Consider the following 18,342-nt stretch of genomic DNA (forward strand, 5'->3'; position numbering starts at 1 on the left):
GTGGATACTGTTATAACAGGACAGAGCCTCTTAGCTGACCAGGCAGCTGGCTGGTCAAATCAGTAAAGAGCCTGATACCAAGGGTTTATTATGATTATGCAAAGTGAACAAACTACCAGCATATGTTTACCTATTTCAAGAGAGTAAAATTGAACGTATTGATCCTGTGTTAAAAAATCAACAGAGATTAGTAAAGTAACAAACTTCATTGACATACATTAAGGAGATTGTGAGTATGGATTGGACTGTAACTCACGTTTAATTGCGTAACCTCCATTGGTTTTACTCACTGTTTAAATACTATGTAGTACCACAATCAGTACTGTGGAAATGTTCTGGACTGGAGGAGGTTCTCTTGTGAAGAATTGCCCAGATTAAGTCATAATGATGTCATTAGGTTTATCTCAGCCTGAAATCTGAGACCATAAATTTCAGAGAGATGGCGTGAGTTACACAGTGGATGAAAATCCCTGTCATGTTACATTATGGGATTCTTCTTCAGAGTGGGCCTAAATTAGGACTCTAATGCTTCTCCCAACAACCACTCCTTAATCTTAAGTTAATATATTACTAAACTGCTGAAGAAGCCAATTTATCTTAAAGCGTGTTTGCTGTTTAGTTTTGTGGCAATTTTGACTTTTATTTTAAGGCACCTGTTGTAATATTGGAACGTGTATTGATCTTCTGTAGAAACTTTTCTATCATTGCTGTTATGTTCTGGTCACGGCTGATGGCCCCGCCCCTCCCTGGTTCTGACAGTTTCTTCCTGTCAAAAGGGAGTTTTTCTTTCCCGCTGTCAGCAGATGCTTTCTCCTGTTAGTTTTCTCTCTCTTGTTTACCTTTGGCGCTGTACAACTAACGCTGAACTGAGTCTAGGTTGTTTACTCCCATGAATCTTGGTTACAGGTCCATGTTAACATTAAGGGTCAGCTTTTCTGTTCAGAGTACTTCTGCAGGGTTACAGACTTTGAAGGCGACCTTGTTCCTGTCGTTGGGTGCACTTTACTTTTTTTGTTATTTTGTTTATGTTCTACCTGCTGTTTTATCTTTCTCTTTGTTTGTGTGTTTGTTTTCCTGAGGAAAAGTAGAGATTGTGTTTCTGACATCTTAAGGGAACACCCTAAAGCTTCATGTACGCACAGACACACACGCTAACTAAGCTTTAAAGTTACTCGACAGGAAGGAAGCGTGACAACAGGAAGCAGTCTTACAATCCCGCCCTCCGACCCTGTTTGTGTCACAGTATTTGTGTGTGTACCTCCTACACTCGAGGGAATGTAATAATACTGTTACATAAAGGCCTATGGGTCTGTCTGTCCCCACACACACACACACACACACACACACACACACACACACACACACACACACACACACACACACACACACATATTAGCATATCTACCAGACAGGGACAGAGAGAGAGAGAGCATATCAGTGCCAAAATCACGCTGGGCAAGCCTGAGGTTGCCATGGAAATGAAGCCACGTGATCACAGAGGTGGTCACCAGGGAGACAGATGCTGCTGACCTTTTTTAACAGGGGGGGTGTGGGGTGGTTTGGATGGGCTTCAGTAGAAAGATATGGAGCACAGTACAGTACAGTGAGAGTGTACGGACTGTGTCTAAAGCCACAATAGATGTAAATGGTTATTGTGAGATAATATTTCTGGATGCTTCGCCCAGTATCGCAGGCTAATGATGTGCAGTGAAGATCTAATGCATCAGTTAAAAACAAGGGAAGTATGTAGAAGTGTACTTCCCTAGCATGCAAACATGCTACCTGTCAAAACCAAGCCACAGCGAGACCCAGCGTCCTCCTGCATGTCCTGGTCTGTGTACAGTGTTTGTAACCTTATGGCTCTAGAATAAAAAGAGCTAAAGCTGCACCTTTTTCAAAGCAGCTCTGGATCAGAATTGGAGATGGAAAAAGTGTTGAGACGGAGGTTTATTATGAGGCTCTCCAGCTCCCCTCAGCTCATTAGTTCTGGTGTGTGTCCTTGCACCTTTTGATTGACTCCCACCGTTCTCGTCTGCTCCCATTGGAGAGCTTTAAGTTTCTCTTAGGAGTTGATCAAGATGAAGCCAGAGGTAAATGCATATACAGCTTATTCACTGTGTGGACGGGAAGAACAACTTTAAGTGGCCTCAAATGTTGCTGTATGATGAGACATGTGTATAATCTAATAATAATACAAGAATAATAGTATACACACTAAGTATATACGTACATACCTTTTCAAAAAGGTGTTGTTTTCACATTATGATCATTTCTGAGCTTTAATTTGTGATTTTTAATTAATTAATCAATTGTTTTGCAACTAAGAGGTGTCTAAAATTAAATTAGGTACACCTTACAGGATGAACCACTTTTCCCTTCATAACTGCCTTAATTATCCATTGCATAGATTCAACAAGGTGCTGGAAACATTCCTCAGAGACTGTAGTTCATATCGACGTGACAGCATCACACAGTTGCTGCAGATTTGTTGCCTACACATCCAAAGGTGCTCTGTTGATTTACGACCTAGAGGCCATTTGAGTGCAGTGTGTTGGTGTGAGATGATTTGAGTTTTGTGACATGGGACAATATCCTGTTGGAAACCATCAAATATGGATACGCTGTGGTCATAAAGGGATGCACATGGTCAATAACAATACTGCTGTGGTGTTAAAATGATGCTCAGTTGGTACTCACGGGCCCAAAATGTACCATTAAAATATTCCTCACACCATTACACCACCAGTGGCCTTATCCACTGATACAAGGCATACAGTGGGTCCATGCTTTGATGCTGTTTATGGCAAATCATGACTTCTGAGAGTAAGAGAAAATGAGACTCATCACACAAGGCAACATGTTAAAAATAAGCTTTTTTAACCTTTATTTGACAGCCTTGCAGTGAAGAGTAGACCGTAAAGTGTTTCCCCAGAGAACTGCTGCTCACTGGATATCAACTGTAAACCCTGCAGATGGTGGTGTGGGGAAATCCAGTGTTGTGTTGTCTGAACAGCAGTTTGTGAAATACTCATACCAACCTGTCAACAACAATATATTCAGACTCGCCTTTCTTTTGGGCACAGCTACAGCTTCTTTGTGCCTTCCCTTGTTTCCTTTCTATTCTCTACAGCTCCTGTCCAAAGAAGAATAATTGGAGAGAAAGAAAATCTCCAGTCTTATGCTTGGTCTTCTTAACCATACCTCAGTGCACAAAGTTCCTGATTAGATATTCTGTTTAACAAGTGGTTGAACAGGTGTTGCTAACGTAGTAGCCATCTTCGTTCTTGTCTACAACGTGAGCAAAATATCCCCAAACAGTTGAGTGAAAAAGACCTTTTTCAAATGGCAGATACAGTTTGATTGATGATGTTTAAGGTTAAATATTTCAATTTTTGTATGAAAAATGATTGGGACATATACCTGAACATGCAAAAAGACGTGTGTAGCACATCAGCATCAAACCTTCATCAGTCCCTGTGAGCTTATGAGGCTTTCATGAAGGAGTTCCTCCGGGAACTTTCCAAGTGCCTCTGTTTTTACACTTAGCCCTCTCAGTTAGATGCATTTGGATTAGCTATCTGATCGTGTGCCCTCTGCATAGGTCTTTACCACCTACTCTAATGAAGATTACGACCGACGTAATGATGACGTTGACCCCATGGCAGCGTCAGCTGAGTACGAGCTGGAGAAGAGGGTTGAAAAGTTGGACCTGTTTCCCGTCGAGCTGGAGAAAGGTTTGCACGCGTCTTACATGTCACCGAGAGTCACTCAGTCAAGCCTCTTATGTAACTGTACACACTCACACAAGAGGCTGCAGTTAGTGGACATACACTGTCGCTCTAACAGCTCCATTATCCCCTTATGGGATTAAATTTAGCACAGATTGGCCTAATTAGTAGCCAGTAACTCTGAAGGTAATGGATTTGAACCAGCAACCATGCGTGACGGCTGCTCTCAGCACTGTATAATAGCTATAATTTCACTAATATTTAATAGCTTGAATGTGGATAAATCCCACATGCTTTTCCCTGCCACTCTATAATATGATTAGTTATTATGATAGCAAAATAAATATGACAGGATTCTAATTAACAGTAATGATGTATTTATGTTTTAATTTTCAGCACTGAGATATGGCTCTGTTGTCTGTGTGTCTTTCAGACAGTGACGGCCTCGGTATCAGTATCATTGGTATGGGTGCAGGAGCTGATATGGGCCTGGAGAAGCTGGGGATCTTTGTTAAGACGGTCACTGAGGGCGGAGCTGCGCAGAGAGACGGCAGGTACCTTCTTCAAACTGCCTGCACCGACTTGTATCTAAAAGTTGGAAGTAGCCACCATAACATTACGCATTTTTCATTCTTTCAATTTTATTTATATAGCTCGAAATCACAGCAACAGCTGTCTCAAGGTGCTTTATATCGTAAGGTAAAGAGCCTGCAGTAAATCAAAGGGAACAGAGAAAACCCAACAATCATATGACCTCTATGAGACAGTGGGAAGGAAAAACTCCCTTTGAACAGGAAGAAACCTCCAGCAGAACCAGGCTCAGGGAGGGGCGGCCTAGACCTAATGCAGCATAAGGGACGAGTCGAGGTCACATGATCCAACACTAACTATGTGCTTTATCAAAAAGGAAAGTTGTCAAAAAGCAATAGTTGGCCCTTTTTTGTAGGCTTAACACTATTTTTCTTTGGACAGCAGACATGATTATTGATTATTAGCTAAATGTACACTTTTGCCTTAAATGTATTTCTTTGCAAACTTGATTCTTTAGCTGATAGTTGCTCACTACTGTTACCTTCTTCTCATTAGTGTGAGTGCAAGTTTTTAAAGCTCTTTGTTAGAGACACCAGTTTAAAATAAACAGGCAAAAGCATAAAATGCCACAGGCTAGGATGTTACATGGAGCCAGTGCTAGTCCACAGGCCTGTCTGGTCAAAGACACTCATAGTTACATTTGTCGTTGCATGTGAGAGGTGTGTTCACTGAGCGACCTTGGTCTTCTCCAAACATCGCTCTGCATACAGTGTTCTCTTTGTGTCTGTAGGATCCAGGTGAATGACCTCATAGTGGAGGTTGATGGGACCAGCCTGGTTGGTGTTACTCAGAGCTTTGCTGCCACTGTCCTCCGCAATACCACCGGCAAAGTCAGGTCTGTGTCGCACTCACTCTAAACACGCACACAGTTGTGTTTTCATATCTTTGTGAGGACATAATGCTTCCTGTAGCTGCTTCCCCTAACCAGCAAGAATGAGTGTCTAATCCTAACATAAGCTCATTGCAATCGTGACGCTAAAACCACATTTTGAGCCTCGTGGGCATTTTGTCCCCATAAGGGCTGCTGGTCCCCACAGGTAGAGTAACACTCCAATGTGTGGTCCCCACATCTCCATTTTTGAAACACATTTCACATTATGGAAGCTCTTTTTGTCCATTAGTGGTATAAATTGCATATTATTACTTTTTTTTTTTTAGTTGGTGTGTTTTGAAGCTCTGGAGTTTTTCAGGTTTGATGTTGATACGGTGAATTTTTTCATGTTTTCCACATATGCAGTTTGTACAGTTTAGTTTGTGTAAAATGTTTCATTGTTTCCTTTTCTTGCGAATGACAAATCCTAAGTTTTTGGTTTTGTTTTCTAGGTTTGTGATTGGCCGGGAGAAGCCGGGGGAACAGAGTGAAGTGGCTCAGCTGATCCAGCAGACTCTGGAACAGGAGAGGTGGCAGAGAGAGATGATGGAGCAGAGATACAAACAGTACATGGATGATGATGAGGAGGTACATGCTACACCTCTCTGTCGTGGGGGAGGGAAAAGAACAGCCACTGATATCATTTTCGAGGCACAGCTACCACACCAACGTTGGCTGGGTGCACGCCGCGCAGACATAGCTCAGTAGGCAACTCCCCCGTGACATTTCATTGTCCTGCCCTGCGTGTGGTCTTCCTGTTGATGCGCTGCTGAGGGGCGGTTCTTGACACATGCCATGTGACACATTGCAGCAGCAGCGCTCTCAGCTTGAGAGGGTGATAAACACAGTGAATGCTCAAACACAGACAGTCAGTTCTCCTCACTGCACCTCCTTTGTCCTTTGAAATAGTCAAAAATAATGAAAAAGTCGTTGTTTTTAGTCAGTAAACACAGAATCCAAACGCACTTTGGCCTGCATTTGGAAGGCAACATTGCTCTACTTCACAAAGATATCCTGCATGTAGTCATTAAATTCATTTTCACAAGCCTTTTGATGGTGTTAGTGGTTGTTAGCCACAGGAAATCCAACATGTGTACATGGGAAAATGCCTGTCTGTGCTCCACCACATGCCATTTCAAACTCAGTCCAGCATCTCCACCTTCTGGTCAGAGAGAGAAACTGCATCAATACAGAAATCATTAAATTCCTAGTTTCTAGGGTCAGGTTTCATAATTAAAACAGTGGGACCAGGCTGTTTCCTACACATGGCTCATGGGACAGAGTGTGGCTTGTAGGCTGGGTATCGTCACTGATTTCTAGAATCGTCTCAATTCCGATTCACAAGGTCCTGATTCGATTCGAATCGGGGAAATTTTGCCTCAGACAGTCAGAAATATTATAATTCTGATCATTTATCGGCACATATCCATATTTTTATAGCTATAAAAAGAAAGCTGAGACTTATGAGACTTTGTCAAAGGTGTGAGCATCACAGCAGACGCTTTAGTGTCAAAGTAACTGAGCATAAAACACAGAAAAACAGGTTTTTGGGTTTTTATAGCAGATAACCTTAAAAATATTGTGCAGTAGCATGAATCAACATATAAACATCACCTGATGCTGCTGAAGTGAAGCAGAGGATTAATTAGAGACACAGCTGAGCATTTTGCAATTTCACATCATTTTAAAAAGTTTACATTTCTTCAGTACTGAACAGCAGAAATGAGACTTTCTTGTCGGAAATCAGTTAAATTAAAAAAAATAAAACCAGCAGCAGACAGCGCTGTACACAACAGTAGAGAGAGAGAGAGAGAGAGCTGTGCATGAAGTGTGATTTTATTGTGGTGGAAGCAAAAGAGGAAATTCATGACGATGATGATGTGAAGCCTAGTTTGATCTTCAGTCGTTTTTGGTTGTAGAGTATTGAAACCTGCAGCTTCGGAGTCTAGCGCAAAAAAGACGTAAACACAAAGCGCGGACCCGCCGACGCATCAGAATCTGTGCGCTGACGGCTTTACGTGCCGTCGGCTGAGAAAGCAGACATCTGTGATGCGTCGGCGCGTTGTGTTTACGTCTTTGTGCTGAATGCGTGTACCTGCTCTGGTTTGCTGTTTGGTTGTTGTCGAAATTTTGTGAGGTTTAACCTGAGATTCTGGCATGTCGGGCAAAATAAATTTACATTTAAAAATCGATTCAGGATTCTAATGATAGACTCCTAACATTTCATCACTCTACAGCCTAAAATGAAAGAGCTCTGATTTCATGCCTGGGGGCAAATGTCAACTCAAGGCTTGTGTACTTTGGTTTGGTTAGCCAGAGAAGCCACAGAGCACAGCTGCAGTTATCAGAGGATGTTGATATGGACGGCAGCGTGCGCTCTGGTTTGCTGCAGTCTTGTAATAAATACAGTTACTTTACAGTATTTACCTCAAATTGTGTCAGAGTAGGAAGAGTAAGCAGAGAGGAAGACACGGTACAGTCATTATGCAAAGCAATCATGTATTATGTAATACATTTTAGTTAATGCGTTTGTTAGCCTGGAAGAAAACATGCTGGACACGGGCTAATGTGAGGCTAATTTACTTTGTAACACAAAGGAGAATAAGACGAATGATCAGCAGGCTGTTATCGATTGTGTGAATGCTTTTAGTGGAAGACGATGTGCTGGCTGCTTTTTGTTCCAAGGGAATGAGTCTGAACTGTCAAACCACTGACCAGATCGTTTCTTTCACTTAATTTGTGACTGCATACTTGACCTAGTTGCCATTTATATCATTTTATATGACAGGTACTCCCGCCAATTAGATTATGAAGAGACAGACGACTGAAATGTACCACACAGTGCTATGAGTGTAAAGCTAATGCCAGCAACTAGCTAACATCTAACAAACGACTAAGTTCTGTTTGAAAAAATAAATAAAAAATAAAATTCACTAATCATGTTTAGAGTTTTTTTTGTAACGGTTACCTTTGGAGATGTTGGTAGGTGACTGAGATACCTTTTGTCTACCAAAGCAACCTAGCTTTGCACTAAGTAGCATAAGACGGTTTTAAGCTAACTAGCTTAAAGAGTATAAGCCACCAAACTGTGAAACCACATGCATGAGCTTAGCCTAGCCAAGAGTCCTTTTTGACTCTTGGAATGACCAAAACTTACCAAATGGACTTTTGACTTCAAACAATCGCAACTGAACTCCTAAACCCAAAGGGACGGCGAATAGTGTATCAAACATGAGCATTGAAAAACCAACTAAATGTGGTGGTGCCGTAAGCCTGCATTAGATCTGAACGCCACCAGATGCCGATTGCTCTGATTGCAAAAAGATTTTGGGAGCATGGAAAAGGCTTTCTGACCTGACTGCAGACAGTTTCCTGGTTAGCTACTTGTTTTGGGTCATACTGAATAAAACATTTAGTCTATTTTGGTAAAACTATTTTTCCATTGGATTTTCCGTTGATTTGCTCTTTGGCTAAAAACCTGGAGATTGACAAGCGTCCGGCAGTGAGCCGGCGGGTTCAGACCCAACCCTCCTCTTCCTGGTGTTTTTGTTGTTGTTTTGTTTTTCCTTTCAAACCAAGATAGAGATGGACTAGAAACTAATGAAGCACAAACCTGGAAGTCAGTCTTTTATACCATCTATACCAGGGGTCCCCAATCCCAGTCCACGAGGGCCGGTGTCCTGCAGGTTTTAGATCTCACCCTGGGTCAACACACCTGAATCACATGATTAGCTCATTCCCAGGCCTCTGGAGAACTTCAGGACATGTTGAGGAGCTAATTTATCCATTTAAATCAGCTGTGATGGATCAAGGACATCTAAAGCCTGCAGGGACACCGGCCCTGGTGGACTGGGATTGGGGACCCCTGATCTATACTAACCAGCTACTCCAGCTCCATATCGGATGCAGTCATTGGTCTGCTATGTAACCTGATACCTGTAAAACTTACTCATACAATATGTATAAAATATCACAACTATTACCAAATGTAACTGTATTTGTTGCGCATGTGTTTACCTGCAGACAGGTGAATATGCGACAGACGAGGAGGAGGAGATGAGTCCGATGTTTCCGAACTCGATAGAGGTTTTCGATCTGGCAGAAAACCAGGAAATGCTTTCCCCTGTGGAGCTGGACCCAGAGAAACTGGCCCACAAGTTCAAAGAGGTACATGTGATATAAATGATTTGGATGTTGATGTCATTATTTTATTCAGTCTTTTGTTTACAGTTTTACCTAGCTTGATTTTTGTTATGTTTATTTGTTTGTTAAAGAAATCAGATTGTTTCTCCCTCTGTCTGCAGCTCCAGATTAAACATGCAGTAACCCAGGCTGAGATCCAGCTGCTCAAGAGGAAGGTGAGCCTGTTTAACACACACTTATACACATGCAGGCAAAAAACCCTCAAAACAACGGCACATTCAGGTTGCACTGCAGAAGAGAATGTACACATGCATAACACCAGTTCTTTTTGGCTCTATGATGACTTAATGCCTCCCACATACCACCTCCTCCTCCCACACTGACCCCCACCCCGCCTCCAGCTGGCTCACGCAGAGCAGGATAAGTTGCGTTGGCGGATGGAGCGTGCTCAGTTGGAGCAAAATATCCGGGACAGTAAAGAGAGGATGGAAAAACTTGAGGGCTACTGGATGGAGGCACAGTCTCTATGTAAGGTAAGATAGTAAACCTAAACTTCAAAAAGGCACGAGTGAATCAAGTGTTTCTTTTGAAAATGAGCTCACTGCCACCCTAAAACTAGTTTTGTTATCATTTACTCACAGCGAGTATTTGTCTTTTCAGGCTGTGGATGAACACCTGAAGGAAACTCAGGCTCAGTATCAAACCCTGGAGAGGAAATACAGCAAAGCCAAGAGGCTGATTAAAGAATACCAGCAGAAGTAAGGAAGGAGGAGGAGGGACAGAATAAAAAGATAAAAGGAGTAAAAAAACACCACCACTCCAATGTGTGTGTGTGTGTGTGTGCGTGTGTGCGTGTGTGTGTGTGTGTGTGTGTGTGTGTGTGTGTGTGTGTTTTAGGGAGATCGAGTACCTGAAGAAAGAGACTGCTCAGCGTCGGGCACAAGAGGAGAGCGAGGCAACACACAAAGAGGAGACAGACAACCTGCAGGAAAAGGTTCGCAGTGGACTCACCTGAATCTCTCACTGTCAGGTAGCAGAGCTTTTCCCGAGCAGGAAAGGCAAAGGAGGGTCACATCTTGATGGCAGTGTCCCTGCATTATGTTTTAGTACACTGCTCAAACAAATTAAAGGAACACGTCTGATCTCAGTCTATGCTGCTACAGAGGGTGATGTGTTAGGAACAAGGGATGGAAATGATCAAGCTGCAGATTATCGTCCCACAGGTTTTGTTCACTTGATGCTCTGCTTCAATTAAGTGTTTCTTTAACACTTTTCATAAAAGGTTTAACGTTATATTTCTTGAAGTTATCATCCACTATGTTTTCCACAGATTACAGACTTGGAGACCAAAGTGGATGCCTTGAAGACCCCCAATCCCTCCTAGACTGCTGCTACTTCCCGCCTCCTGTCTGCGACTGAAGGAGGAGGAGCTCCCCCATCATCCTACCGCAGGGGGGCTGTAATTTATTCCAATCAACCATTCACTGCAACGGACAGGTAGCAGAGGAGGGAAAAAATCCCAGCAAGTAGAAGAGAGGACCGTGGAGAAGGAAAGACTCAACCTCTCATGTGACATCTGCCAGTGGCTTAGTGCTCCGTCAGTCAACAACAAATCCCAGAATGCACCTTCTGTCATATCCAGAATCCTCCTTTTGTGTCTTCCTGGCAACTGGCTTGGCATTCAACCCGGAAACCATATTCAGCAACTCAGTTTGTAGACGATGTGTTTTCTCCTCTCTTTAGCAGCATCTTACCCAGGTTCTGTGAATAAATCCGATTTATTAAAAACAAAAAGCGCTTTTAATAACCAGGCTCGTCACAAAGTGCTTTATAGAGCGACAGAGGGAATGAAGCAGAGCAAAAGGGACAAAAGGACTGCTGTTATACGACCTTTGAGAGAAGAGGACGAGCGTGTTCTCTGCCCGTGGCGATGCTCGTTTTCATCTGAAACTACCAGGAGAAGCGGTGACCTTATTTTTAGAGACACGACACCTTTCAAGAAGTGGAACCTCGGTAGTAAGACTCGACAAAACTCTGATGGCCACCGCACCGCCCATTAGCGAAGTAATAAAAACTATGGAGCAAGATGGCCTCCGTGTTTCAAAACTGTCAAAGCCCAGCTTTTTGCTTTCTTTTTTCTGACCTAACTCTCTGCAAACGGTGGTATTAGTAAAGAAGAAGTGTGCGTTTCAGGTCTGAACTACGTGGCGTAATGTTTGTATATATTCTATACATTTATTTAAAAGTGTTAAAGTGGCTTAAGCAATTAGATGGATCTGGAATCTAAGAGTGAGGCGGTGACGCCTTACTGTGGAGGGAATGGTTCGGTAGTCCTCAGTCTGTTTCATCTCTTTTCTCTCAGCATCAATGGCAAACAGGGTGTGAATAGTCTAATTTGTGCTTGTAGAACTTCTAATTGTGTATATCTGTTGGTGTTTACTATATACTCTGTGGGTTTACATGCACACAAACCTGCTTTCAGGTCAGCCGTGCACTATATTCTCACGTGTAGGAAGGCTTCCTTTCTCGTTTTAGAATATCCTCTTAGCTCGCACTCTTAGCTACTACCATATACATAAAAAAATATTTAAAAAAATCTATCTATCTATGGAAGCAGAGAATGACTACAGATAGAAACTGATTCATTGAATTGGCAATTGAGGTCAAATCCAAAGTGGAAAACAGCACTAAGATTAGAGAATTTGCTCATTTAAAATCCTATAACAATATACTGGATATTCAATAAAAAGATAAATTAATAATTTGTCCAAAAGCAGGTCCAATTATTACTAACTTTTAGATTGGAGTTTACTATTATTACTGCCACTAATATCCCCCATCAATAATAATGTTCCTATATTGCGCAGTAAAACTTTTCCAAGCAATTATATACCTAACTAAAGACTCATATGAAATTTTAATTATTATTACTTTATTAGTATGGAAGACTAGTATGGCCACGGGGGCCTTTTTTTGTCCCTAAAAACAGGTGAACAGAATCAGCCTTTTGGGATTTACTTACCTGGATGATTGAGCATGCACCAAGACTCCCTAAAAAACCAACTTTGAATTTAACTTCAGTTTTTTCCCCCAGAACTATCACACGAATTCTCTTCCAAAACTAGCAAGTATAAAAAGTAAGTGGAAACTACTACTGAAAAAATTTGAATTGATCCCCCAGTTTTTGTTTTTCTTCATTGGCTGACTTAAATTTCCAGATCATAAATTGACTAACATGATATAAACGGAGTATAGTGAAACACTGGACACTCAAATATTAGATTTTATTTGAACATTAAAAAAACCCATAAAATCTTAAACTTTACTAGCTAAAAGTTACCTTTATGAAGTGGTTTCTGTTTCTGTGAGTGTTATTGTAATAGTTTAATAGTTTCTTTCGTTTGAACATTACATACTGACTAGTCAAATGTCACTAGTTCTAAATTAGTGACATTTCTCCGTGGTTCTGTATTGGCTAATGTCATTTGGCTGTCGGTTAGCTTGTTAGGCTAGAAGTGTCGACTGACAGTAGTAGTTGTTAGCTGGCAATATGTTAATTTAACTTCCCAAAATCACAAACTAGAACTATCAAGGATGCCACAGTCTTTGCCAGTTCTGTTTTATATTGACATTTGTATCAGTATTTATCAATTCTCATTAGCTAGTAACACCTCACTAGCTAGTGAAGCCTGCTAGCATAACAGGATAGTGTAGCCACTGAAGTGTTTGTGTAACAAGACCGTCACATGGATATGAGCATCGGGGTTATTCAGAAAACTGTGTGCATGTAAACACACTCCACATATCTTACATTAGGAGAAAAGTAGAGGGTCCCGGTGCCAGTATTATACCTATAGAAAATGAATTTAAGTTAGCGATACATGCCTGACGTAGTTGAACTGGTTGAATTTAAAAGTGTTATTATAGCCATTAAAGGTCAGGTGTTTCTTCAGGAATTCAGTAACCAATGTGTCAACTCCATCTACCTGAATATGATTTCTTTTCTTTTCCCCAAACTCCTCTTTGGTCAGATCAATGTAATGAGTTGCAACCTTTTTTAAGATTAGCAGAATCAAAAGGTTGATTTGCTGAGAATAGACTAATTAGATAAGGATTGAACCTGTGACACTGTGGTTACTGTACGCTCTATGTTTATAAAAAATAATGTGAAAATTATAATGTGGACCGTTTCAAATATGAAACTTGTATTCATGTGAATGGCAAAATGGTGCTCTGAAAGATGGCCTTTACATGTGAAACGAAATTCTGAACTGGTAGATTATGTATTTTGCTGCTGTCATTCCCCATGGTAGCTGTTGTTATGAGCGCCTGTGTTAATCAAGATAGTAGAGAGAGTAAAGACAGTAGAGCTTGCTGGCAAGCTCTGATTAGGTCACATTACTTGAAAAACCACAAGTGGAGTACAATCCCGAGATCTAATTAGGCTACTTAAGCTTAACTCATAATGAATGGAGCAGTTTTGAGGTTGCGAGTTAAAACCAATCTCTACAGCTTTTCCCCAAACCTTAGCCACACTAGCACCCTGGTTCTGAGAATGGTACCATTTGCATCGTAACTTTGCTCCCATTATCTTCAAACCCATTGTACTGATGTTCATAGTGCCCAGAGGAAGCATACCGCCGGTTAACAGCCGGTTATAAATGTTAATTCATCAAATATTAAGGTTCTAAAATCCACTAATGTTAGCATGCTAACGTGTTGAATGGATTTCACGAACACGGTAAGCCTGCTCAACATTACCCTGCTGGGCCTGCGATCACGCTCGTATGCCAGTGTTAGCATTTCGAAGCACTGCTGTGCCTGAGTATAGCATCACAAAGCTTATAGCATGGCTACATTGAAAACGTATCGTCGTTTCTTTGAAACCCAAAATAATTTTGACAAATCACGACTATTTAGATAAAGCTGCTATCTGCTTGAAAATGAAAAGTTGCATTTCCAAGCTTACTTGCTAGGTAGAAGCATGTTTTCCTGAGGTATTTGCTTTAAAAAAAGGAAAAGGAAAAAAAAAAAAGCTTGTTTTGCTAAGACCAATCTGCCCCTGCCTTCAGCCTCAGCCTGGCTTTGTTCTTCACACCCACTCTGTTGGAGCTGAAACTGATCTGAATCTGTGCTTCACCTTTGACCTACAGTATTTGTGCATTAACAGATATCTAGAGAGACATGGGGGCAGAGTTTTAAGTCTTTTTGCACGTTTCTGTTTGAGAACTGTCGGGGGACGTGGAAACAAACAGGAATATGAGGACATTCAACAACCAGAAAATAATCTTTTGTGTTTGTACTGTTTGGCTGATGAACATGGAGTAACTCCAAAATCACAATGTATGATTATTTTCATGTAAGAATTCTTCTTCTTTTTCTAAAAAGACACCAAGTATTTGTTCCAAACCTGCAGTATGTTTTAAAGTGTTGTCTTAATAGATGGAAGCAAAGGTGAAAGAGCATTTTTTTGTTTTAAAGGAATGAAAATCAGCCATAAGCAACTCACTTGAGTATTTTTATTTCTTAAGTATTTTTTATTACAGTTTCATCTCGGTGTTGAAACAGTGGGAGCTGTACAAAAGCTGTTGTATCACCAAATCGAACCCTGGTCACTTTGGGTTTTAATGTCTAAACACAGGAAGTGATCAGCTTGCCTTTTTATGACCTATAAGTTAACCTGCTGCTTTTGCCTCTAAAAAGCCTTCCGATGTTTGCTAACTGTAGCTGACTGTCATTTGTTACCCTTCCCGCCCCATCCGCTGTGTCTACGTTGGAAAAAACAAAATTAGCTTGCCCTCATCAGTTTAAAGATAATACCAGTGATTACAGACAAACTGCCATATTGGTAGACTGACTGATTGTAGCACTACGCCATGTAAGAGCTGTTACAGATTGATTTTTGATAATAAACTCATCATTTGCCCCCAGTTCATATTTCGGGGAATGACCTTCAAAACCATTTTCGTCAACAGGCGGCCTCTGAAGTGAGAGGGTTCAGTGCCTTGCTTGTAGGTAAAGGATAACGGTTCTTGTCTAATCACTTTGTACATTTCAAGGAGTCATAACTGATTGTTGTTGTTGGGGGAGGTTATAATCAGTCTTAAGTAGCCAGTACACAGAAACTGCTTAATAGGTCATTCACAAGTGTCTCAGGTTAGTCAAAATTAGATCTGTTTGCGAAAGTCAGACAGTTAGCCTCTCCATCTGTTCATATCCTTTATGGACAACATATTCTAGATGTAGCTAAAGGCCGTGTTGGTTTTGGTTTGGTGGCGTTGGGAATTCACAAGTGACGTGGTCCTTTTAGGCTTTGTCAAGTGGTTAACCTCTAGCTTACAATGTTGTGCTTTTCTGTGAGGATGAGAATTGCCCTGCCCCTGATTGGGGATGAGGTCCTGCCTTGGGTATCACCGGTTCTTGTTCAAGACTGGAGAAGTGGAGCCAGAGAGTAACAGATTGATTGGTGAAGGGTCTGCAGTAATGCAGATGTAGTACCAGCTTATTGCTGTGAAGAGAAAGCTGAGCGTGGAGCAAAGTTGTCAATTTACTGGTTGGATCTATCCCCATCACCTGTGACCTCAAGCTGTGGGCAGTGACCTAAAGATTGAGATAGTGGATACAAGCATCAGCTTCCTCCGATGGGCGTCTGGTCTCCTCTTACAGATAAGATGACACACTCGAAATAGATCCTCCACATTGAAAGGAGCCAGTTGAGGTGGTTGGGGTGTCTGCCTAGATGCCTCTAAGGTGAGGTGTTTAAGGCATATTCTACTGGGAGGAGACTCTGGATGAACTGGAGAGATTGCGTCTCTTGGCTGCCATTGGAACACCTCAGTGACCCTCCTGAAAAGATGGAGATGGTTGAGAGATGGAGGTGTAGGTACTTCTGCTTGAACTGCTGACCCTGCAGTTCAGACCTTGATAAGTTATACTGGATGGATGTTTGCACATGTACTTCCTGTTATCTCTGCCTTCAGATCGTCTTGGTTGATGAGCCTCAGTCCAAATTGCACTGAAATGCTAGGACCCAAAGTCAAGTTGCTTCTGATTGTGTTTGCATAATGACCGTTTTTGATGTTCAAGGTGAAAAGCTTAAAAACTCTGGCATGTTCTGCGCTGTAACCACTGGTAGCCAATCCTTAAACACTTTACACCCAGACTCTATAGAACTAGAAGAACAGATGCTTGCTATGTAGAGCAGATGCAATCTTGTGCTCACATCACGCGTGTCACACAGCAACTTTTAAGAAACTGGAAGAAAAATGGTGGTGGGGTGGGGGGTGAAATTACAAGAAACAAAAGCACTATGAGAATCCTTGCAATTTGTTTTTTGTTTCTTTGTTTTTTCTATTTTCATGCATCGCCAAAATTTACCGCACTTTGGAGCAATTCTGTCCTTTTCTTTACAAAACTATTAGTCCTTGGCTTGAAATTAGACAGTGAAGTCATGTGGTTTGAAAGACTAACAGTCATGCGGTGCCAAATGATGAGAGCGGGACAATCTGACCTCGGAGTGCGTCTCGGGTCTGAAACAGATTTCCTTCTCTGCCTGGTTCTGTTTTCAGTTGATGCCACCATGTTTGTCTGAACCAATACCTGTCTGTCAGCGTTAATAAAGATAAAGTATGACAACAAAAAACAAGTTTTATTTAACTTCATATTTCACTGTTCACATATGTTTGAAGTGTGCATTGATTTACAGATCTTACTTCCCCAACCGCCCTGCGACAGACTGGCGACCTTTCCGGGGTGTACCCCGCCTCTCGCCCTATGACAGCTGGGATAGGCTCCAGCGCCCCTGAAAAGGATAAGCGGAAGCGAATGGATGGATGGATGGACTACCCCAACCTCTAGCTAACTGTTCTCTCAGAGTACTGGAGGAAGAAGAAGGGCAACACAATGGCCTCAGGCTTCAAGGGGGATTTCTTGATGCTCTGGATGCACCTTCCATTTAGCAGCAGCTGTATGCAGGTATGATGGAAGAAATACTGAGAATTACCTCAATACCTCAATTCACCCCCTGCTTCAATGAAGCTGTTTTACCTCAGAGTCTGAAAAGTGAAGCCAACATGTTGAAACCCCTTAAACAGGCACTTTTGGTAATGGCCAGCAGAATAGTTGCAGAATCGCATACAGTTGTATAGAAGTCTGTGGAGAAAGTGATCATGAGTATTTTGTTTTTAATCACCTTAGTAAACACTTTCCTAAAAACTTTCAGTTGCTAATTTCACATCTAGTTTAATACAATGTGGTTTTCATGATGTAAAATTATGGTTCCCAAGCAAAGTAGACAAAGCAGGAGAGGCCTGTTGAATGGTTGCAAGCAGTGCAACTTCCTCATGAAGAAGCGTCTTGGATGAGCCCTAACTGACCCTGCAGATACTCATCAGTGTAGCTAGTGCTGCAAAAGAGGAGTGATCATAAAGGGAGTGATGTTTTTGAGTATCAGGTCAATTCAAATGCAACTTTTCTATCAGCACAACAAACATCACCAAACACACAAACAGTTTGTGTGCAGATTGTCACAGTGTGATGCTAGCTGAAGGTCCAGCTACTCTATTTCAGAGGGAGAGAAAAGAAGGAGAGCTAACTTCACTCAGAGATGGAGAAAGAAAGACGGGCAGAGGAAGAAGAGGTTAGATTTAAGGACTGTTCAGTGGAAATTTAAAGCTTGCATGTAAGTCCTCAAGGTAACATGAAAGTCCTCTGCAGGTTAGTGCAGGATAAAGAGGTTACTTTGCTGTACTGTGATGGATTTAAAGTAAAGAGCAGTGTGTGACTGGTGCACAGTGGTTTCATGGTCAGAGTGAGGTTACATCAAGTGTAAGTGAAGTTAAGCTGATGATACTGACCAACGTTATTCTGTCTAATATAAAGACGGCATAAACATCGTGTAGAGGATGGAAACCAGCCAGGACGCCTCAGGAAACATCTGCTGACATCTTGTTCGTTTCAGTTGTGTAAATCCACAAACAGCAGTGACCCTCAGAGCAGTAGTAGCCCAAA

At 41.6% G+C, this 18,342-nt stretch overlaps 1 protein-coding gene across 3 annotated transcripts in view; it reads left to right on the forward strand.

The window, feature by feature from the left end:
- The window catches only part of LOC120736948 (neurabin-2-like), a 35,033-nt gene extending 18,065 nt beyond the window's left edge, over positions 1–16,968 (forward strand). For all 3 annotated transcript variants that reach the window (XM_040037352.1, XM_040037354.1, XM_040037353.1), the window contains exons 6-15: positions 3,602–3,734; positions 4,162–4,282; positions 5,050–5,154; positions 5,643–5,778; positions 9,214–9,357; positions 9,495–9,548; positions 9,735–9,866; positions 9,994–10,091; positions 10,231–10,327; positions 10,664–16,968. In XM_040037352.1, coding sequence (XP_039893286.1) covers positions 3,602–3,734; positions 4,162–4,282; positions 5,050–5,154; positions 5,643–5,778; positions 9,214–9,357; positions 9,495–9,548; positions 9,735–9,866; positions 9,994–10,091; positions 10,231–10,327; positions 10,664–10,717 — 1,074 coding nt within the window. In that variant the 3' untranslated portion in view covers positions 10,718–16,968. The remainder of the gene's footprint in view (positions 1–3,601; positions 3,735–4,161; positions 4,283–5,049; positions 5,155–5,642; positions 5,779–9,213; positions 9,358–9,494; positions 9,549–9,734; positions 9,867–9,993; positions 10,092–10,230; positions 10,328–10,663) is intronic.
- The last annotated feature ends 1,374 nt before the right edge of the window (positions 16,969–18,342 follow it).

Source organism: Simochromis diagramma, unplaced genomic scaffold, assembly GCF_900408965.1.
Source record: "Simochromis diagramma unplaced genomic scaffold, fSimDia1.1 OVJJ01000516.1, whole genome shotgun sequence".
Classification (NCBI taxonomy): domain Eukaryota; kingdom Metazoa; phylum Chordata; class Actinopteri; order Cichliformes; family Cichlidae; genus Simochromis; species Simochromis diagramma.